Here is a 24666-nt window from a genome sequence, read left to right on the forward strand (position 1 = left end):
GGAAAATCCATTTTACAATAAGAGCATCTTATACCATGTAACACAGTGTATTATTATTCTGCTGTTGTAGGGAGTTATATATAACTTGGCTTGGACATTTTTAATCAGGATAACAAAGTAATTGGAGGTAAATTGTTTTAACAGATTTGAGAGATAAATTAAAACATGAAGCATATTCTGAAGTTGATTCTGAATAACTTCTGCAGCTGGGTAGGCTTTGCTGGATTCCAGAGGAACTGAATGATATTTTTATTTATGTAAAAATATATTTTTCTCTGCAGATAAATCAGCAATTGTGCCAGTAGAGACCATGAACTAGTTCGTGTGTGCAAAGGGGCATGATTTTTGTTTGCCATAGATTGGGCAGGGACGCAGATCCCAAGCCTATTTGGATTAAAATGGAGATCAGTCTCCATGTTGTAGGCGTTACTCTGATCAATACACTTTCTGTCTACCCAACTGAGCTGGTGTGTCCAGGCTGCTGTGGAATCCTGAACATGCTTCAAACAATGGGTGTAATGTTTTCTGGAATATTTTTGTACATGGCAGACAGAATTCAAGGATTAGAGATACACAACACAACACATGTTGGACTTCATGTAAACACTGTCTAAAAGGCACAGTAAAGCCTTACACCTTGCTTCTTCCTCCGGGCTCGAAGAGCTGTGACAGGATTTCCACAAAATATGCTGCTTGCACCTGGAAAGAAAATTAAGCTGACATTAGGTTAGGCTGTTATTTCTGGATGCACCTTTTAAGGAAACAACTACTTTGGGAGAACTGATGTGTGTCTCCATATTTCAATAACCCATGTTCTTCCCTCTGATGCCCTTAATTTTCCTGAAATTTACCAAGATTCCTGAACTTATAATTTTCCTTGGTAGCTTGCTTTAAACATTCCCCACACCATTTCTAGAAAGGAGTTAATTCTAAACTACTTACTCACTTTTCCTCTTCTGTGCTTGTGCCCATAACACTTGAGATTATGGCAGGAGGACTCCAATATTACTGAGTTCATAGGGTCACTGGGACTACATCTCACTAACATGGGGCCAGGGGCATCGTGAGATTCTTGGAGGGTCCCTTCAGGTACTCTCAATCCTCTTAAAAACCAGGGACTTCTACTCTCCAGCTCCCCCTCAGTCCATTATGTGGAAAGATTGATCTAAACTGATTTCTGTTGCCTGGAGTTGCTCTTGTTGTCTGACGGCCTCATTATAATGGTCTACACTTCATTTTATATTCCCAATTCGCCTTGCAATTGACAGTGACAAGGCAAATGGGACTGTTTTTCTGTGCTTTTGATCAACAAAATAAAAATTTTAAAACATTGTAATGATTTTAGACTGGAAAGATCAGAAAATTTCTCATAGCTTTGTGAACAAGTCAATCTTTAATAAGTTGCTCCAAACACAAACCTCAATGCAAATGGACTGGAGATGGCAATTTATTGTGGAGTACTTGGAAGTACATAGTAAAACAGAGCTGAGTCAGCACAGCTTCATCAAGGGGAGGTCATGCATGACAAATCCATTAGAACTCTGTGATGGGTAATGAGCAAGTTAGATAAAGGAGAGCCAGTGGACATTATCTATTTAGATTTCCAGAAAGCCTTTAATAAGGTGTTGCACTGGAGACTGTGAAATAAAATGAGCCCATGGTGTTATGGGCAAGCTACTGGTATGGATAGAAAGCAGAGAATGAGGATAGGTGGGTCATTTTCAGGATGGCTAAATGACTAGTCAAGTTTGGCATGGGCCAGTTTTGGAATCGCAACTATTCGCATTGTACATTAATGATTGGGATGAAGAAACTGAGGAATTGTTGCTAAATTTGCAGATGACACAAAGATAGTTGGAGGGACAGGTATGGTTAAGAAAGTGGAGAGGCTGCAGAAGGATTTAGACAGGCTAGGAGAGTGGGCAAAAGTGTCAGGTGAATACAATGTGGGCAGTGTGAGGCTATACACTTTGGTAGGAAGAATAGATTATTTTCTAACTGAGGAAAGGCTTCAGAAATCTGAAGCTCAAAGGGACTTAGGAGTCCTAATTCAGAACTCTATTAAGGTTAACATGCAGATTCATTTGGCAGTTAGGAAGGCAAATACAATGTTAGCTTTCATTTCAAGAGGACTAGAATACAAGAGCAGGAATATACTGCTGAGGCTGTTTTAATCTCTGGTCAGACCGCATTTGGACTATTGTGAGCAGTTTGGGCCCTATATCTAAGGAAAAGTATGCTGCATTGAAGGAGTCCAGAGGAGGTTGACAAGAATGATGCTGGGGATTAAGGGCTTGTTGTCATATGAGGAGTGGCTGGGGACTCTGGGTCTGTACTCAACGGAGTTTAGAAGGATGAGGGAGTGAGCTGATTGAAACTTACTGAGACACCTGAATAGTGTGTATATGGAGAAGATGTTTCCACTAGTATAAGAGATTATAACCTGAGGGCACAACCTCAGAGTGAAGGAATGATCCTTTAGAAGTGAATGAAGAGGAAGTTCCACAAGCAGAGGGTGGTGAATCTATGGAACTCATTGTTACAGAAGACTGTGGAGGCCAAATCATTATGACAGAAGTAGCTAGATTCTTGATTAGTAAAGGGATCAAAGGTTACAGGGAGAAGGCAGGAGAATGAGGTTGTGAAACATGTCAGATGTGATTGAATGGTAGAACAGATACAATGGGCCGAATGGCTTAATTCTGCACCTATATCTTATGGCATTTAAGTACACCATGTATTGATAGGATGTTCCTCAGTTATTTCTGGTCTTAAGTTAAATTTGCTTTCAAATTTCCTTTCTCGTGTGTTGGTGTGTCCTGTAACAGGGATGCCTTGATACATATATTAATGTCCCTAAGAGGACAACTTTCCCCAGAGTTGAATCTACGGCCCTGAAGTCTAGTTTTCTTGAAGAAAATAAAGCTCGTCCCTCCCAAAACAAGCCATAACTTTTGATTTGTGCTCCACTCTTCTCAATAACATATTGTTGCTGCTGTAAGTCACCCGAAAAAGAAATCCTGTGACCTATTTTGTCAATGCAGATGAGAGTTACATTTTCTGCAGATACTGGGAACCTCAAACAATACCGAGGATTTTAGTGATGCTAATACATGCTGCAGTGGCCACTACCAAGGAGTTGCCGGGATGCTGATGAAGCAAGCCCTATTTGTATTTCCAAATGATCACTGAGTACCATCATGGTCAGCCCCTTTTCCCCAGGACAACTGCCCATCAGCAGAGCATTCATGTGCAACACCATCTTTTGTTGGCTACCAACTAATTCCTCAGTATCAGTACTGGGTTTGTAACAAAAAATAGAATTCTGGAGAAACTCAGCAGGTCTGGCAATATCCATGGAGAGGCAGAAAGCACTGTTAATGTTTTGAGTTCAGCAATCCTTCTGCAGAAATAGTGATGGAAAAGGATAGACCTGATCTAAAAGTTGAAGTTCTAAATTGGAGAAAGGCCAATTTTGACGGTATTAGGCAAGAACTTTCGAAAACTGACTGGAGGCATACGTTCACAGGCACAGGGACGCTTGGAAAATGGGAAGCCTTCAGAAATGAGATAATAAGAATCCAGAGAAAGTATATTCCTGTCAGGGTGAAAGGGAAGGCTGGTAGGTATCGGGAATGCTGGATGACTAAAGAAATTGAGGGTTTGGTGAGGAAAAAGAAGGAAGCATATGTCAAGTATAGACAGGATAGATCGAGTGAATCCTTAGAAGAGGAGAAAGAAAGTAGGAGTATACTTAAGAGGGAAATCAGGAGGTCAAAACAGGGACATGAGATAGCTTTGGCAAATAGAATTAAGGAGAATCCAAAGGGTTTTTACAAATATATTAAGGACAAAAGGGTAACTAGGGAGAGAATAGAGCCCCTCAAAGATCAGCAAGGTGGCCTTTGTGTGGAGCCACAGAAAATGAGGGAGATACTAAATGAATATTTTGCATCAGTATTTACTGTGGAAAAGAATATGGAAGATGTAGACTGTAGGCAAATAGATGGTGACATCTTGCAAAATGTCCAGATTACAGTGGAGGAAGTGCTGGATGTCTTGAAATGGTTAAAAGTGGATAAATCCCCAGGACCTGATCAGGTGTATCCGAGAACTCTGTGGGAAGCTAGAGAGGTGATTGCTGGGCCTCTTGCTGAGATATTTGTAGCATCAATAGTCACAGGTGAGGTGCCAGAAGACTTGAGGTTGGCAAACATGGTGTCACTGTTTAAGAAGGGCGGTAAAGACAAGCCAGGGAACTATAGACCAGTCAGCCTGACCTCAGTGGTGGGCAAGTTGTTGGAGGGAATCCTGAGGGACAGGATGTACAGGTATTTGGAAAGGCAAGGACTGATTTGGGATAGTCAACATGGCTTTGTGCGTAGGAAATCATGTCTCACAAACTTGATTTGAGTTTTTTGAAGAAGTAACAAAGACGATTGATGAGGGCAGAGCAGTAGATGTGATCTATATGGACTTCAGTAAGGTGTTCAACAAGGTTCCCCAAAAAAAACTGATTAGCAAAGTTAGATCTCATGGAATACAGGGAGAACTAGCCATTTGGATACAGAACTGGCTCAAAGGTAGAAGACAGAGGGTGGAGGTTGTATTTCAGACTGAAGGCCTGTGACCAGTGGAGTGCCACAAGGATCGGAGCTGGGCCTCTACTTTTTGTCATTTACATAAATGATTTGGATGTGAGCATAAGAGGTACAGTTACTTGGCAAAAGTGAAAAATTGGCTAGGTATCTCTTACCCATTAAAGGGAGAACAAACGTATTGCAGCCAACTGCCATCATACCAGTCTACTTTCAGTCACAGCAAAGTGATGTAAGAGATCATCAACAGTCCCATTAAAAACCATATTCAACAATAATCTGGTTACCGGTGTTCAGTCTGGGCTCCTAACAGCCTTGGTACAAATATGGACAAAGCAACTAAATTTCAGAGGTGAAATAAGTGATCGCCCTTGACCACTTTTGGCTGAATATGACAAAGAGCCCTATTAAAACTGAAGTATTTGTAGATTGGGGGAAATCTTTCCAATGTTTGGAGTTATAGCACAAAGGAAGATGGATATCATAGTTGGAGAGCAATTGTGTTAGTCAGAGATGATTAAGGAGCAGTTTATAGTTCAGCAAAGGAGGGCCAAGATGATTAAGAGGGGAAACATTGAGTATGAGCGAAAACTTGAATAACTGTGGACAATAAGAGTTTCTAGAAATATGTAAGATGCAAAGCATTAGTGAAGACAAATGTAGGACCCTTACAGTCTGAAATGGGAGAATGGATAATGGAGAACAAGGAAATGACAGAATAATTAAAAAAAACTATTTTTATTCTGTTTCACAGAAGAAGACACAACAAATTCTCAGAGGTTCGAGGGAAGCAACTGTCTTTTCAAAAGGAGACATTGAAGGAAATTGGAAAAAAAGTAGTGGGATTGAAAGCTGATAAATCCTCAGTGAGGACCTGATCAGGTGTATCCTAGAACTCTGTGGAAAGTGATTGCTGGGCCTCTTACTGAGATATTTGTATCACTGATAGTCACAGGCAAGGTGCCGGAAGACTGGAGGTTGGCTAACGTGATACCACTGTTTAAGGTGGTAAGGACAAGCCAGGGAACTATAGAGCTGTGAAACTGATGTCAGTGGTGGGCAAGTTGTTTGAGGAATTCTGAGAGACAGGATGTACATGTATTTGGAAAGGCAAGAACTGATTAGGGATAGTCAACATGGTTTTGTGCATGGGAAATCATGTCTCAAACTTGATTGAGTTTTTTGAAAAAGTAACAAAGAGGATTGATGAGGGCAGAGCGGTAGATAGGATCTATATGGACTTTGGTAAGGCATTCGACAAGGTTCCCCATAGGAGACTGGTTCGCAAAGGTTAGATCTCCTGGAATACAGGGAGAACTAGCCATTTGGATACAGAACTGGCTCAAAGGTAGAAGACAAGAGGTGGTGGTTGAGGGTTGTTTTTCAGACTGGAGGCCTGTGACCAGTGGACTGCCACAAGGATCGGTGCTGGGCCCGCTGCTTTTCATCATTTATATAAATGATTTAGATGTGAGCATAAGAGGTACAGTTAGTAAGTTTGCAGATGACACCAAAATTGGAGGTGTAGTGGACAGCGAAGAAGGTTATCTCAGATTACAACAGGATCTGGACCAGATGGGCCAATGGGCTGAGTAGTGGCAGATGGAGTTTAATTCAGATAAATGCGAGGTGCTGCATTTTGGGAAAGCAAATCTTAGCCGGACCTGTACACTTAATGGTAAGGTCCTAGGGCATGTTCCTGAACAAAGAGACCTTGGAGTGCAGCTTCATAGCTCCTTGAAAGTGGAGGTAGATAGGATAGTGAAGAAGGCATTTGGTATGCTTTCCTGTATTGGTCAGAGTATTGAGTACAGGAGTTGGGAGGTCATGTTGCGGCTGTACAGGACATTGGTTAGGCCACTGTTGGAATATTGTGTGGAATTCTGGTCTCCTTCCTATTGGAAAGATGTTGTGAAACTTGAAAGGGTTCAGAAAAGATTTACAAAGATGTTGCCAGGATTGGAGGATCTGAGCTACAGGGAGAGATTGAACAGGCCGGGGCTGTTTTCCCTGGAGCACGGAGGCTAAGGGGTGACCTGATAGAGGTTTACAAAATTATGAGGGGCATGGATAGGATATATAGACAAAGTCTTTTCCTTGGGGTCGGGGAGTCCAGAACTAGAGGGCATAGGTTTAGGGTGAGAGGGGAAAGATATAAAAGAGACCTAAGAGGCAACTTTTTCACGCAGAGGGTGGTACGTGTATGGAATGAGCTGCCAGAGGATGTGGTGGAGGCTGGTACAATTGCAACATTTAAGAGGCATTTGGATGGGAATATGAATAGGAAGGGTTTGGAGGGATATGGGCCGGGTGCTGTCAGGTGGGACTAGATTGGGTTGGGATATCTGGTTGGCATGGACGGGTTGGACTGAAGGATCTGTTTCCATGCTGTACATCTCTATGACTCTATGCAGAACACTTTGGGCTTTGTTGAGAGAGTAAGTAGTGTAGTAGCATAGTGATAATGTCAATGCACTAGTAATCCAGGGCTCCAGGCTAATGTTCTGGGAGAATGCGTTTAAATCCCACTATGGCAGATGGTGCAATTTGCATTTAACATAGTGAAACAAAAAGTGAGGTCAGTAGTTGAAATGAAACAATGAACTCCAGATGCTGTAACGTTTCCGAGGGTAGAGGAGTTCAAAGCTAAAGGGCACAATTTTAAGGTCACAGGAAAAAGATTTAAAAGGGACCTGAGGAGCAACCTTTTCACACAGAGGATGGTTCGCATATGGAATGAACTGCCAGAGGAAATGGTAGAATGCAGATACAGTTACAACATTTAAAAGATATTTGGACAGTTAAATGAATAGGAAAGTTTAGAGAGACATCAGCCAAATGCAGGCAAAAGGGACTAATTTAGTTTGGGAAAACTTGGTTGACATGCACAAGTTGGACTGACTGATCTGTTTTCGTGCTATACAATTCCACGACTCTAAAAGAGCCAGGTTAATTCAAAATTCCATGTAATTTCTGACATCAAAGTATTTATGATTTGCTCTCTGGTATTTCAATTTTTTTCAAGAAAATTAGTTCTTTCACTATCTTGGCAGATATATTCACAGGATATATAATGATCAGCAGATTATGATTCAAGATGCTCAGAGTGCACTTGTAGTATTTAACTTCATAATGCCAAATATAAAATGAATAAATACACATGTTCAGAACATTATGAAGGCATTTTAGGTCACAACAACTCAGTGGTGTTAATGAAATTCATTGCACTACATGAAAATGCACTAATTATCAAAATAGTTGATGTTCCATTACCATGTGTTAGGTCACTTGCACCATCATAAAGCCTGCTATCAGGAACTCCTGTTCGTAAGATGCCAACAGAAGATCCTGTGGAGAGTCTTCCAGCGCTGTGTGGTCTCTGAGAAACTGACAACTTTTGAGATGTACAACTTTGGTGCTTTCGAGAAGCTGGTCTCCCAATGGTAATACTGTCATCTGCATGTTTAAAAAAAGTTTGCTTTTATAGAATATTATCATCACTTATGTAAAAGTCATTTTGTGAGGTGAGTAGTCTTTGTGCACAATTCTGTATAGTTTTTTAATCAAATGTAATGAAAAATATACTCAATATCTAGAGGCGCTAATCTAAAGTGTGAATAGTTATAACTTTGTGTTAATTTTACCTGCACATTTGCACTTTTGTATACAAATGTTAGTAGTGTGACTAGGATTTTATGACAAGATATGGAAAAAATGCTCTTTCCTGTTAATGACTATTTGTCACGGATACTTGTAGTGCTTTTAATAATTGTTTGAATTATTCCACAGACCTAAATTTTCAAGGTCCTCAGCTGAGATGCCATCCTTAATGGCTTCCTTCACAATAAGCCAATCCTTGTTGATGGTACAGTTAGACTGAATGCAGGTCTCACTCACAGGAATGTCGTCCAAATACTTCAAGTGTGGGATTAGCTTTTTAACCGTCTCCCTGTAGTTAGAATTTGAATCCTGTAATGAGTGGAGTAGAAAAATGACAATAGTTATCGCTATTTTAAAATTACGATTAATGGATGTTGTCAAGACACTGTAAAGTGATATTTTTAATGAATAGTGAAAAACAAAACTCTTAATAGTCAAACAGTCAAAGTTATTTGCAAAGTACTTTTTGATTGACCATAACAACAACTTTCAAAAGTTTAGTGCTGGGAAAGCTCAGGAGGTCAGGCACCATCTGAGGAACAGGAGAGTCGATGTTTCAGGTATAAGCCCTTCATCAGGAATGTGTGGTGGGGGGGGTGGCTGAGAGATAAGTAGGAGGGTGGTGGTGGGGCAAGATAGCTTGGAAGGTGATAGGTAGATGCAGGTGGCGGGGGTTATTGTGATAGGTCGGTGGGAAGAGTGGAGCGGATAGCTGGGAAGGAAGATGTACAGTAGGACAGGTCAAGAGGGCAATGCCAAATTGGAGGGTTGGATCTGGGATGAAGTGGGGGAGGAGGGATTTGGAAACTAATGAAGTCACTGTTGATGCTATGTGGTTGTAGGGTCCCAAGGCGGAAGATGAGGCATTCTTTCTCCAGTTGTTGAGAGGCTTGGCTTTGACGGTGGAGGACGACACCCCTTCCCACTGACCTATCATATTCACCCCTGACCTGGACCTACCTATCACCTTCCCAGCTAGCATCCCTCCACCCCCATCCCTCTATATCTCTCAGCCCCCTTCCCCCACCCCCACATTCCTGATGAAGGGCTTATGCCCAAACGTCGACTCTCCTGCTCCTCGGATGCTGCTTGACCTGCTGTGCTTTTCCAGTGCCACACTTTTCGACTCTGATGTCCAGCAACTGCAGCCCTCACTTTCTTCATCACAACAACTTGCTTTTATAAAGTGCTAATAACATACTTAAAATGTTTCCAAGTGCATTACAGAGGGTAAAAAATAAATTTAAAATAATGAGGTTAATTAGAATGGGCAGATTGTTTACTGTGCTCTTTTAAAAGAGGGTGCAGCAATCTCTTCAGTTGGCAAATGACACTGTGCACTTTGCCAGTAGAATCCAGTCAGATGCTGATGGGGAAATTTCGAAGAGTTGATCCTATTGCACTGGTGAGCCAGAACAGCATAATGGGTGTGGACATTCTCAATCGTTATGCTCCATTCCCCCACACTGCATAGAGCTAAGCTCTAGACTAAAATAATCTTCTGCTATTGTGCAAAGAGATTTTGAACTACAAACTTAAGCTTTCACATTAGAATAAAGTGATCTTGGACAGTAATTAAGTTGAAGCAATATTTTGTTGTGGTATATCCCTCCAATTTTCTTGCTGTTTCTTCTGACTAAAATGTAAATCAGTTCTTAAAATATCATTACCATCTGCACAGACACAATAGCAAATAGTTCTGACTCTTTTGCATAACAGCAGTGATACAACAAACTGTATTTATATAATCTCTATAACACAGTAAATGGCCCTAGCTTCTCATAGAAATGTCATTAGGTACCAAGAAATAAAAAAGATAAGATTAGGGGAATCAAGTAAAAGCTTGGTCAACAAATTGTTTTTTAGCAGTGTCTTAAAAGAGGAGAGAGAGTGAGCTGAAGGGAGGGAATTCCAGAAATTAGATCTTGGGCTGCTAAAGGCAAACTGCCAATGGGGGTGCAATTTGATGCAGAAGATGGAATTGAATTCATCTGCAAGCACTGTTAACATCAGCAGGCAAAATGCAGAGCCCTAGATTGTTTAGGTAGTACAGAGGATTTAACAATGTGAGACATGAGTGAAATTGTCCAGTGAGCCCCTCAAGGCATGCTATATATATATACACACACACACAAACCATAACAGATTGAAAGGGACCAAATGACTGTCGTATAAAGTACTATATTTGGTTCAAGGTGTCTAGAAGATCAGCACCGAAAGTGACTTCAGTATCTAATTTTTTTTCCCTGCTACCACACCTTGATGCCACCTTGAAATTGAGGAAGTCTACTGATTCTTTTTGCAGGTTTGCCTCAGGTGACTTTGGTGGGTGCCCTGTGGAAATCTGTGGCACACAGGGCTCCAACCTTCTGAGCATCCTTACACAGGTTCAGGTTCAATGTTCCTGGCCTTTGGCTCCCCAGCAGGGTACCGTTGGAGTGACTCTGGGTGACTGACTACGACTTTTCCTCCTTGTCACTGTACAATAGCACTTCCTTCACCCCTCGAGTGGATGTGGCACCTACATGTAGATCATATCCCACAGATAAAGGCCCATGCAATGTTGTGCTCATCAGAGCATGACTCAAAGCCTACTCTAGATAGGTCTTCATTGAGGTGAAAGTCTTTGAGCAGTCACTTTTTCATTTTTGGGGGCTATTTAATCATTCTCACTAACTCATTTACTTGTTTTCATGCAGTAACAAGTCCTTCCATATCTGTGTTAACGTATGGGGTATTTGTTTGCTTTTCTCTCTCTGCATAAAACTGTACTGATGCAATTTAGAACCTGAGAGTTATTGTTATGAATAAAGAATATTTTTGAAATTAAAAATAAATAATCAGAAACTGAACTGGACTACCCACACAAATATTATAGTTACAAGAGCATAGAATCACAGAATCTCTACTGCGTGGATGCACACCATTCGGCCCAACAAGTCCACACCTACCCTCTGGAGGGCATCTCAACCATACCCCCCTCATCCTTTCCCTGTAACTTGCATTTCCATAGGCTAACCCACCTAGCTTGCACAGCCCTGAACACTATGGGTAATTTAGTATGGCCAATCCACCTAACCTGCACACCTTTGGGCTGTGGAAGGAAACCAGAGCACCTGGAGGGAACCCACCAGAAACAGGGAGAATATGTAAACTCCACATGGGCAGTTGTCCGAGTATATGGAATCAAACATGGGTCCCTACCGCTGTGGCACAGCAGTGCTGATTGCTGAGCCACTGTGCTGGCCTGGAGCAGGTCAGAGGGAAATTTGAATCGAATACTTCACTGTATGGCTCCACAAACCCTGTTCACTATCAGCCTGTCCCAAACTGTGATGGAATAATCACTTCTTGCCAGGATATGTGCAACTCCAACATGAAATTTCACACTATCCAGGATAAAGCAACATTGGCTGGAAAGCCAATTCTGTTCCTTCAACATTTAGTCCATCATTGGCAGTGACAGTTATATGTACAACATACAAAATGTACTGCAGTAACTCATTAAGGTATCTTCGATAGCACCTTCCAAATGTGTGACCTGTAATACTTTGAAGGCGTTGGGCAGCAGCGGCACGAGAACACTACCACCTGTAAGTTCCTCATCAAACTACACACCATCCTGGAGTGATTGCTGTTGGACCAAAATTCCTGGAACACCTTTCCTAACTCTGTTGTATTGACCCCCCATGAACTGTAGTAGGCAGCTGACTGCTAGCTTTTCAAGGGTAATTATGAATAGGTCATAAATGCTGGCCTTGCCAATGACATCCACATCCTTGAAAATAATTTTTAAAATAAGTGCAATTGAAAGCTGCAAGTGTAGCAAAAGCAATGCAAAAAATAATAACCTGTATGGATCGCAACAGTACCAAACCTCATCATTATTATTCTCGGGGAAATTAGTAATGGGCAATAAAAACTAGCCTGGCTGGCGACAACCAGAATCCAGGCGTGCATGCAAAAAAAACTGATGAGATTTGAAGTTGTATATCTAGACCATTGGTCCAAGTCTCTGGATTACTGGATCATTAACACAATCAAAATCTAAATCAGAGTTCTGACCAAAGGTTACTGATCTTAATAATAATTTTTATTCTTTATACTACTGCCAGAGCTGCTGATTATTTCTAGTATTTCAGTATTTATATGTTATCCACAATGCTAACATTCTATTGCCAGCTTGGTTTTCAACATTTAGAAATAAACACAATTTTTAATATTTTTTGGCTCAGCCCTTTGCTGATGTTTACTTGTATCTTTCCTTTTTACTTCCTTTCTAAATGAATTGACGTGGAATTGTTATTCTTGTGAAGGCTTGTACTATTTCAGTGACTGACCTTTTCTGAGTCATTAATCTGATCAGCCTGATAAGTCTTGGCTTTTATTGCCAACTGTAATAAGGAGGAAAGGTTTTATTGTTCACAAGGGAATAGTTAGTCATTGATCTTCACTTGGTATGCAGTGTGCAACAAAATACCCTGATTATTATATAACCAAATACATAAATTGTTAGTTTTTATACTAAATTAATACATTTGTTAATCTATATTATCGATACATTGTTGATATTATTTCACAATTTAAATTAGTTTAAAGTAGCTAAATTTATTAATTTAAAGAATTAAACACAAACTTAAATTAAATAGTTTCAGTAAACTTGAGTAAATTAATGTAAGGAACCATGGTTCACAAAGGACTGCAGGATTAATCTCCCTGCATTAGAAAGACACAATTGAGGGTAAATATTCCTCATAGTAAATGGTAAATATTACCCATTTGAGAAAGCAGGCCTCCATTCGGCTGCAGTGTTTTATGGATTGAACTTGCACTGCTAACTAAATTATATGCAAAAAACTAGGTTAAATAGAGATGAATAAACTAATGCAAAAATATATAAGACACCATGAAGTGATGAGGTGCAGTGGAGGCTTGGGTTCAAGACCCACCTGCACCAGAAGTTGTGCAAGAACATTCCTTGAATACATTGATTAGAAAATATCCACATATTTCAAAAGCATATAATAAAACATCATGCAGTGTGCAATGTGGTAGTAGTGTCTCTGACTCTCAGCCAGAAGGTTCAGGTTTAAGTCCCACTTGTCCTGGAATTGTATAATAGTATGTCCAAACATGTTGATTAAGGTCCAAACATGTTGATTAAAATAACTAAAACAGAGACAATTGCACAGTTTGCACTTAATCACTAATTAGGTGCAAAGGGTTTTGTGGCACAGTGGTAGTGTCCCTACTAATGTTGCCTCTAAACTGCATAGCTACCCAGCAGGTCCACACAAACTAACTGGCACGCCAACACCATTCCCAGCAGTGATTTCTGGTTTTGGAAATTGTACATGCATAAAGAAAAAAGAAAATTGGACAGGTTAGTTAAAAATACTACTTAGATGTGCAATTTAGGTGCAATAGTAGTATCCCTAGCTTTCAGCCAGAAGATCTGGATTCAAGTCTCATCTGCTCCAGAGATGTGTCATAGCATTTCTGAACAGAATGATTAAAACTATCCATAAAGTTGTTGCTTACAAGCAACTTACATGTATTGCAAATTAAAAGCATGTATGTCATTATTAAATGGCATATTTAAAAGGATTCTTGTGGTGCAGTATTAGTGTCCTATTTGTCAGCCAGAAGGTTTGGGTTCAAATTCCACGTGCCAGAGACTTATGTTGTAATACATTTATCCATAATAAGACACTTATTGAATCTGTGATGGAAATGACAAAAGCTTTGTCATTTCCATCACTTCACTTTGTAAAAAAGATGTTAATTGAGTAGAGACTGGCTCTAGTATCACATATCACCAATTCGCTAGCTACAAAAGCATCAGGGAAGGTGTGCTATATCTGCAGCATGTGCATGTTTGTTGGGTACAAGTTTGAACCACTGGTGGATGATTTTACTGAATGACAGAACAGACTCATGAGCCCAGAATAACTATTTCTATTGCAACATAACACTAGATTACTGTATACAATTTACTTACAGGGGATTGATAATATTGTGTACAGAGCTGAATAATAAGATGTACTATAGGACGGAGTCTAGCTGCAATCAGAATTTGAGTAGCTAATCTTGGCAATCTAAAATAAGAAATAGAAACAAGGGAGACAACATGGCCTGTCAAATCAGTGCAATCATGGCTGATCTTGGGCTTCAACTCCACTTTCCTGCCTGGTTCCCATATCCCTGGATTCCATGAGAATCCAAAAATGGGTATGTTTCAGACTTAAAGGTATTCAGTGTTGGTGTATCCACAGCACTCAGGAACAGGGAATTCCAAAGACACTCAATCCTTTGAGTGAAAAAAAATTCTTGTTTCAATTATCTTGAAATTGTGCCCCTTTGTTCCAAATTCCTCAGCTAGGAGAAACAATATTTCAGTATCTAATCAATCAAAGCCTCCATATAGTTTAGAATGCTTCAATGAAATCACTCATTCTTCTAAACTTCAGAGAATATATAGATTTAATTTACTCAACTTCTCATTGTAGGCCAATCCTCTCATTCCAGTGAAATCTAGTGAACCTTCAGTGTACTGCTTCCAAAATAAGGTAAAAACAAGGGCTGCAGATGCTGGAAACCAGAGTCTAGATTAGAGTGGCGCTGGAAAAGCACAGCAGGTCAGGCAGCATCCGAGGAGCAGGAAAATCGACATTTCGGGCAAAAACCCTTCATCAGGAATAGACCAGCACTACTCTAATCTAGACTCTGCTTCCAAAATAAGTATGTCCTTCCTTACAGAAAGAAACCAGAATTGCACAGATGACAGGTGTCATCTCATTAAAAGCCCTGTACTACAGCAAGACTATTTTATTCTTAAAATCCAAACCCCTTGCAATGAAATCAAACATGCTATTTATTTTCCTAATTTCTAGCTTTCCCACATCATAACTTTTTATGTTCCTTGTATGAGTAAACCCAAGGTTTCCAAAATTTACAAGTTTCATGCCTTTTAAATATTTCTGTTTCTCTATTCTTAGAACTGAAATGAATAGTGCCACACTTTCTAATTCCTGTCTGTTATCCAGTCCTATATCTTTGCTAATACATCAACCTAATTCCTTATCTTGTGTATTAATCTTTTGTGAGGCACCTTATCAAATGCCATTTGGAAACCAGAGTTTATATATCTACTGGTTCCCCTTAATCTACATCTTTAAAAAAAATCTAACAAATTTCTCAATAAAGATTTACCTTGAGTAAAATCATGTTGACTTGTTTTAATCATAGAATGCTTTTCTCGGTACACTTTTAAGATTTCATGACTCTCTGATTCCAACACTTTCCAAACAACTGATGTCAAGCTAACTGATTTATAAAATGGATTTTTAGCTTTGCCCTGGATTATCTGTGGAGTGCAGCTGAACTTGATCAAAATGCTTTCTCCAGCACTGGTTGAGGGAGACTAGATAGTTTTCCTAATGTCCAACCAGCATTCCTTCTTTGTGAATGGTATACACTTCTGTTACTCTGTGTTGATGATGATGGACCATTGATCAAGAGGGTTGATTTGACCTGGATGCTGTCAAGCTTTGAGTATGCATCTGGCCACTAACTTTTTTAAAGGAAACTCAACTGGAGATCCAAGCCACATGCCAACAGGAATTTATTCGATATTTACAGCTGCTCGAGTTCAAGTGGGCCAAAGTTAGGGCAATGCTAAATGTTTTCTGGATTGCAAGCAAAACAACAAAGACTTAGTTAGTGAAAGCTATTAACACACTTGCATAAAACTGCCAAAAATTACAACTGGAAAAATTTCAGCATACAGATTGGGAAGTGGGAGAAGCAATCCTTTCAAGCAACATATTCAGGAAAATTGAATGGTGTTTTGGAGATGGCTGAGGTTGAGAAGAGAAGAGAACTGGAGTATTTTATGATTATGGGCTTCTGGCATATATTGGGAGCACGGAACAGAATGGCAATCAGTATGTCAATCATCCTTCATCAGCTGTTATGACAGCATAAACCTTGGGTATAGTCACCTGCAATGAATTTTAGCTAAATAAAGCATTCAAAAAATGATCCAGATGTATAAATGTACTTCTACCTTAGCTTACATCAAAAACAGCTTATTCTTTCATTGAGCTTTTACTAAAATTGAAAGGAAGGTTTTACAGAAAAGCTTGTAAATTTTGATACAAATTTGGTTCAGCAACATTTCATATATTAGGCAGGATTTGCATTTAATGACTTGACTTTATCATCAGATCTATAACAATAAAACAGTCAGGAAGCCTAGCAACATCAATAGTGAGGATTTAATTCTGAGCCAAATGGTAGAATACGTGAATTTTAAGGCCGCCTATCTCCTGCCTCTTGTAAATGACTAAATGGGAAGCTGTGAGTTAGCCTGCACTGTCTGCATTACAACTTGCAGCAGACAATATCAGCAAAGCAATAACAAAAAGGAAATGCTACCATTTTGTTAAAGTGGAAAAGCAAACCCACCCAAGTTTCTCAGTAGAATGTTTCTCAGACCTTTCTTGGAATACTAAAAATAAATTACATAATGGAACCTGAAATTAAATTTTCAGAGTCTGATATTGCCCTGAAAAAGTGTATAGGCTATTGTTGATGTTAGAAATAAAATTCAGCTCTCTTGGTACTTAACAATTAAAATAGTGTTGCAGAAATATTTTTTCTGCTAAAAACGATGAATTAAAATAATTCCTAGTGACTTTATCCATTAAATTGACCCACAGGAAATTATAGACTCAGAGTCATACAGCCTGGAAACAGGCCCTTCAGTCCAACCAGTCATAGAGTCATAGAGATATACAGCGTTGAAACAGACGCTTCGGTCCAACCTATCCATGCCGACCAGATATCCCAACCCAATCTAGTCCCACCTGCCAGCACCCGACCCATATCCCTCCAAACCCTTCCTATTCATATAACCATCCAAATGCCTCTTAAAATGTTGCAATTGTACCAGCCTCCACCACATCCTCTGGCAGCTCATTCCATACATGTATCACCCTCTGGGTGAAAAGGTTGTCCCTTAGGTCTCTTTTATATCTTTCCCCTCTCACCCTAAACCTATGCCCTCTAGTTCTGGACTCCCCGACCTCAAGGAAAAGACTTTGTCTATTTATCTTACCCATGCCCCTCATAATTCTATAAACCTCTATAAGGTCACCCCTCAGCCTCCGTCCTCCAGGGAAAACTGCCCCAGCCTGTTCAGCCTCTCCCTATAGCTCAAATCCTCCAACCCTGGCAACATCCTTGTAAATCTTTTCTGAACCCTTTCAAGTTTCACAACATCTTTCCGATAGGAAGGAGACCAGAATTGCACACAACATTCCAACAGTGGCATAACCAATGTCCTGTACAGCCGTAACATGACCTCCCAACTCCTGTACTCAATACTCTGAACAATAAAGGAAAGCATACCAAATGCCTTCTTCACTATCCTATCTAACTGCGACTCCACTTTCAAGGAGCTATGAAGCTGCACTCCAAGGTCTCTTTGTTCAGCAACACTCCCTAGGACCTTACCGTTAAGTGTACAGGTCCTGCTAAGATTTGCTTTCCCAAAACGCAGCACCTCGCATTTATCTGAATTAATCTCTATCTGCCACTTCTCAGCCCATTGGCCCATCTGGTCAAGATTCTGTTGTAATCTGAGGTAACCCTCTTCGGTGTCCACTACACCTCCAATTTTGTTGTCATCTGCAAACTTACTAACTGTACCTCTTATGTTTGCATCCAAATCATTTATGTAAATGACAAAAAGTAGAGGACCCAGTATTGATCCTGTGGCACTCCACTGGTTACAGGCCCACACCCACAATGTTCCCAAACTAAACTATTCCCACCTGCCTGCTCTTGACCCCTACCCCTCCAAATCTTTCCTATTCATGAACTTATCCAATGTCTTTTAAATATTGTATCAGTACCTGCAACCATCATTCCTATGGCAGTTCATTCCACACACAAATCACACTCTGTAAATAAGTTGCCCCTGATGTCCTTCCTAAAGCTTCTCCACTCACCTTGAAAATACAGCCCATAGTTTTGAACTCTCCCACCCCAGGGAAGAGACTCTTGTCATTCATCTTATCTTTGCTCCTCAAGATTTTATAAATCTCAATTAAGATCACCCCTCAATCTGCTATGGTCCAGTGAAAAAAGTCCCAGTCGGTTTTTATATTTCAAACCTGCCATTGCTAACATCATACTGGTAAATCTATTCTGAACCCTCTCCAGTCCTCCTCACAACAGAGTGACCAGAATTGCACATGGTACTCCGCAAGAGACCTCACCAAGATCATGTACAACATCACATTCCAACTCCTACACTCAAAAGGTCTGAGCAACGAAAGCATGTTTGCTAACCACCCTGTCTACCTGTTATGCAAACTTTAAGGAATTGGATACTTGAATCCCTAAATCTCTCTGTTCTACAGCACTACCTAGGGCCCTACCATTAATTGTAAAAGTTCTGTCTTTGTCTGTATTACCAAAATGTAATGGATTTATCCAAATGAAACTCATTCTGCCACTCCTCAGCCCCTTGATCTCTTTGTAATCATACATAACCTTCTTCACTGTCTACTGTACTGATTTTAAAAACCAATCAACCTGTTTGATCATGCTATTGACCTTCTGGCTTAGGTATAGAGACACTACCACAGTACCTCATTAACTGCTCTAAACCACTTACTAGAGGATACTGGATTCAAGTGGGCAACTCTATATGGAGCAAGTACTGGTCAACTTGGTATGACGTACCGCATAACCTCCTACTGTGCACGAAATGTCTTGGTATTATATAATAGATCAGAGGAGTTCACTCGGCCATTAAAATGCGCCAACACTGGGTTCACAATCCAATTCATTACACTACCCCACTTTCTCCCAATTTCTCTGTAATAATTCCTCTCTTAAGCACCTCTTGAATCTCTTTTACCATCAGGCAGTGCATTGCAAATCTCAACTTCCTAATGAGGTAAAACTTCGTCCTTCATGTTGTCTTTGTGTCGCTTGATAATCCTTACCTGAATTGATCTTTCAAATAGTGTAAACGTTTATTTTATTTAGTCTAAACCCTTTAGTATTTTAAACACTAAAGTACGTGGTACCTTCTGTAGCATAGGTCAAATTATGCAGGATAATTTTCAATATGGAAAAAGCGAGCTCAGGATATTTATAAAAATAAAAATCTGATTATTGTGGTGACTAAAATACATAAGTCATATTTTTACAGGCTCTCAGTCATCGTTGTTCTCTGAAAGCCATCCACAACCAATAAGGAAATACAAAAACAAAATACTGCAAATAGTGAAAATCTGAAATGGAAGCAGAATATGTTGGAAATACCAATTGTGGAAAAAAAAAGTTAAATATTCAGATAATCAGTTGTTTCTCTCCTCACATGCTCCTTGATCAGCTAAGTATTTCCAGTACTTTTTATTTTAAATTGCTGTAAATATACATGTTTTTGGTGGATTGGAGTATCTTGCTCCCAAGGAACAGCTGCCATCAAATGCCCTTATCCAGCTCAAACAGTGATGCAAAATCAGTGTGAAGAGAGTCCCTATTTCCCATTACATTAAGTCAATTGTCATTGATAGAGCTAAATTATTGCAACATTTACATGCTATTGAGTGACTGCACGTAAGACACTACCCACAGATTTCACAGAATATTAAGGTGGCTGCTTCCTAGGTTACAATCCATTGTCCACTTTCACATCTTACACATGTACACAAATAACTTTAACTACTGTGGCAATTTGAGTGCAACCCAGGATCTCAACACCTCAAATAAAAAGTCATTGACATTGAGGAAGAAACCCCTTTTTGGAATTGGGTTGCTATTTACAGACAAGTTATCTTCAGATTTGTTACTAATGCCAGTTTCATTGTTTTCGGTTATCAGTGTGAGACAAATAGGTCTGCATATGCTTTTCTTTGTCTCTCTTTGTAAGACAGCGCCATGTTGAGACATTCCCTACATTTAGTGATCCAGTTAAATATTGAAATCTATATTGAAAATATTGATTTATTGAAAATATTGAAAAAATAAGTGAATAGTGATAGCAATCTGAAGACCAGTGTCTAAAAATGCTCTCATGGGCAACATCTGTTTTAGGGATTAGAACAGCAATACATCAACTGATTCAAATGGCAACATAAAGTCACAAGACTAACACTTAAGTGGCCTCCATTTACACTGGCTATATCTTTTGTAAGATTATTGAAAGTAACTTTAACAGATGAACACATTATATGTTTGTATGATAGCCGTCTTGCTAGTCAGGAAGCTCTGTCCCATTTAAAATAAAATAGTGTGGGTGTTTATGTCCCAACTAAATCTTCTCCTGTTCTATATTATCTATCCCTATTCAAATAATATTCCTTTCCTTTCTGCATCATAAATTGTATTAGCCATCCCTTAAATACATCAACGCTATTCCCCTCAACAAATTCTTGTAGTAAGTTACATGTTCTCACCACTGTTTGTTTTACTGGCTTCTCTGAATTCCCTACTGGATTTGTTAGTGACTATCTTGTATGCAGTAAAGGCTTTGGTCCCAGCATCCTGCCTGTGTTATATAGAGTCGTAGAGCTATACAGCATGGAACCTTACACTTTGGTCCAACTTGTCTATGCCTACCAGATGTCTCAAATTAATCTAGTCCCATTTGTCAGCATTTGCCCCACACCCCTCTAAAACCTTCCTATTCAAATATCCATCCGGATGCCTTTTAAATGCTATAATTGTACCAGCTTCCACCACTTCCTCAGGCAGCTCATTTAATGCCATCATCACCCTCTGCATAAAAAAAATGCCTCTTAGGTAAGAGTTGTGTGCCAGAACTAGACATGTTCCTAGTAAAGTTACTCCAGTACTAAAGGCTTACAGGTATCTACTTTATATTTTGGAAATTTCCTAGATATACCTTGCCCACAAAATCAGAACAGAGATAAATTTCTATCAATCTATTCTTAATCACCAGCAAAGTGATGGAAGATGTTATTGTCAGTGCTATCAGGTAGCAGTAACTAGCCAATAACCTGCTCTGATGTAATTCCGCATTCGCCAGGCCACTGATCTCCACATTTCATTACAACTTTGGTCCAAATATGGAGAAAGGAACTGAATTCCAGAGGTGAGGTGAAAGTGACTGCATGTGATGTCAGCGTAACATTTGACAAATTATGGCAACAAAGAACCCTAGTGGAAATTAGTCACTTGGGAATCATAGGAAAACTCTCCTCTATTTAGAATTATAATCAGCACAAAGGAATGTGGGTTGAAGAGTGTGCAACTGAAAAAGGACAGCTGGTCAATCAGCATCCAAGGTGCAGGAGAATCAATATTTCAGGCAGAAGCCCTTCATCAGGAATGAGGTCTCATCAGGAATGCTTGAAACGTTGATTCTCCTGCATCTTGGATGCTGCCTGACCGGCTGTGCTTTTCCAGCTCCACACTCTTGGACTCTGGTCTCCAACATCTGCAGTCCTTAATTTTTTCACAAAAGATTGAGGTTCTGGTTGTGGGAGAGCAATTGTTTCAGGTCCAAGACATTGCTATAGAAGCTACTCAGGTTAATTACTAGGTACAACCATTTTCAATTCTCCCTCAACTACATTTTCTCCAACATTAAGATTAAGCATGGAGATGTTCATTGATGATGCACAGTATTCATTACCATTCACAACTATTCAAATACTGTGCCCTACTAGAAATATCTTATTAATTTATAATCATTAGCTGGACATAGTACTACAGGGTGTTAAGAGTTATGGGAAGTTTGCAGGAATGTAGAGTTTAGGCTAAGGTCAAGTCAGCCACGAACATTCTTCATCCAAAATCCTCCTTTGTCTGTCTGAGCTCACTCTCACTTTGAATAACAATTCCTTTAACTAGTCTCACTTTCTCCAAGTCAGAAATGTGGCTCTGTGTGTCCGCATGGGTCCCAGTTATGCCTCTCTCTTCATGGGCCATGTGGAATATTCTTTGTTTCAGTTTTACTCAGAGTCTCTACCCACAATACTTTGCTGGTACATCAATGTTGTAATTGCTACTGTTTCTTGTTGTCAGAATTGGGAAAGATAATTTTGCTTCCAATTTCCATCCTTTCTCACATTCATCTGGTCCATCTGTCTCTTCTCCTCCCTGACATCATAATTTCCATTTCTACAGATAGACTGTGCACTACATATCCACTGAATTTCACAGTTGCCTCAATTCCATTACATCCTGTTTCGTGCAAAGATTCCATTCAAGTTTCCCAGTTACACCATCTCGGTCATATCTATTCTGATGATGCCACCTTCCACCAGAGTATCTCTGAGATGTCCTAGTTCTCCATCATCCAAGGAATTCTCTCCTGACAGTACCAACCCATCTCTTGTTCTTTTACACCTCCCCTTTCCCCTTCCTCTCAGAACAACAATTCAGTTCCCCTTGTCTTCAGTTTCCAGCCCACCAGTCTCCGCACTGATCATCTTCTGTCATTTCTGCCAGCAAACACATCTTCCCTTCCCCTCCACAGACAGTATATTGCATTCCGAGTGATACCTTTAGTCCACTCTTATATCATTCCTAACATTTCCTCACTCTTCAATGGCACCTTCCCAAGCAAGTACGGCAAGTGTTATACTGTTTATTCACCTTTCTCCTCACTGTCCAAGCCCAATACACACCTTCCAGTGAAACAGTGTTTTATTTTGCTTCTTTCAATCTAGTGTACTCTATTGGTTGGTCACCTTCATGTTGCTGATACCAAACACAGACTGGGTGACTGCTTTCAGGAACAACTCTGCTCTGTCCGTTGGAATGATACTGATCTTCCAGTTGCTTGCCATTTCAATAAAGCACCATGCTAACATTTTTGTCCTTCACCTGCAACAACATTCCAGTAAAGTTCAAAGTAAACTGGAGGAACACACCATGTTTTCCACTGATGCAACTTACAGTTTCAAGATTTAAATATTGAATTCCACACCTTCAAGGGATGACATTTTTCTTACATGTCATGACCTCTTCCTGACTATCTCTTGTTTATGTCTTTTTGCCTTTGCTCTCAGCAGAGTGGACCCGTGTTCTTCTTATGATAGCTAACATTTATATCTATTTTACATTTATACCTCACCTTTAACTTTCACTCCGAGCACCACACAATCTGTTCCTCTTGCTCCTCTTCCCTTCTGCCAGCAGCACAAAAACCATTATTTTCCACCTTTTTTCAGTTTCAAAGAAGAGTCAGACTGGAGTTTAAATGTTAACTCACTCTCGTTCTCCACAGATGCTGCTGAGTATCTACAACACTTTGTTTTTAGTTCAGCTGTGATTATACTCAATGATGGATCAATCTTGAGGAGAGGCTCACATTTACTCCTATTTCTTAAGTTTACACTTCAGGCTTCAAATTTCTGAGAAAAAAAAAGCCTCAACATGGTCAACATTTTCTGGTTCTCAGTTCTGATATCACTCTAATCAATCATTTTTGTCCTTTTCAAATATCTATATCATAGAGTCATAGAGGTGTAGAAGTCATAGAAGTTTTATGAAACAGACCCTTTGGTCCAACTCATTCATGCCAACCAAATATTCCAACCCAATCTAGTCCCACCTGCCAGCACCCAGCCCATTTCCCTCCAAACCCTTCCTATTCATATACCCATCTTTTTAAATGTTAGCCTCCACCACTTCCTCTGGCAGCTCATTCCATACACGTACCACCCTCTGCATGAAAAAGTTGCCCCTTAGATCTCTTTTATATTTTTCCTCTCTCACCATAAACTTAGTTCTAGTTCTGGACTCCACACCCCAAGAAAAATACTTTGTCTATTTACCCTATCCATGCCCCTCCATTTTGTAAACCTCTATAAGGTCACCCCTCCGCCTCCGACGTTCCAGGGAAAAAAACCCTAGCCTGTTCAACCTCTCCTTATATCTCAAATTCTCCAACCATGGCAACATCCTTGTAAATCTTTTCTGAACCCTTTCAAGTTTCACAACATCTTTCTGATAGGAAGGAGACCAGAACTGCACGTAATATTTCAAAACTGGCCTAACCAATGTCCTGTACAACGGCAACATGACCACCTAACTCCTGTACTCAATACTCTGGCCAATAAAGGAAAGCATACCAAACACCATCTTCATGATCCTATCTACCTGCGACTCCACTTTCAAGGAGCTATGAACCTGCACTCCAAGGTCTCTTTGTTCAGCAACACTCCCTAGAACCTTACCATTAAGTGTATAAGTCCTGCTAAGATTTGCTTTCCCAAAATGCAACACCTCGCATTTATCTGAATTAAACTCCATCTGCCACTTTTCAGTCCATTGGCCCATCTGGTCAAGATCCTTTATTTCTTCTATTATAGTTGCTGGAGGAGTGACAATAATCTCTGCTGACAATTGATAT

The 24666-nt window shown here is 39.9% G+C and overlaps 1 protein-coding gene across 7 annotated transcripts in view; it reads right to left on the reverse strand.

Annotated features, from left to right (window-relative positions):
* Positions 1–24666, reverse strand: part of lrrc56 (leucine rich repeat containing 56) — a 217051-nt gene that overhangs the window by 19885 nt on the left and 172500 nt on the right. For all 7 annotated transcript variants that reach the window (XM_072592453.1, XM_072592452.1, XM_072592451.1 and 4 more), the window contains 3 exons: positions 8390–8567; positions 7872–8054; positions 635–699 (listed from right to left, as the gene is read on the reverse strand). In XM_072592453.1, the coding sequence (XP_072448554.1) occupies positions 635–699; positions 7872–8054; positions 8390–8567 (426 nt within the window). The remainder of the gene's footprint in view (positions 1–634; positions 700–7871; positions 8055–8389; positions 8568–24666) is intronic.

Source organism: Chiloscyllium punctatum, chromosome 22 (genome assembly GCF_047496795.1).
Source record: "Chiloscyllium punctatum isolate Juve2018m chromosome 22, sChiPun1.3, whole genome shotgun sequence".
NCBI lineage: Eukaryota > Metazoa > Chordata > Chondrichthyes > Orectolobiformes > Hemiscylliidae > Chiloscyllium > Chiloscyllium punctatum.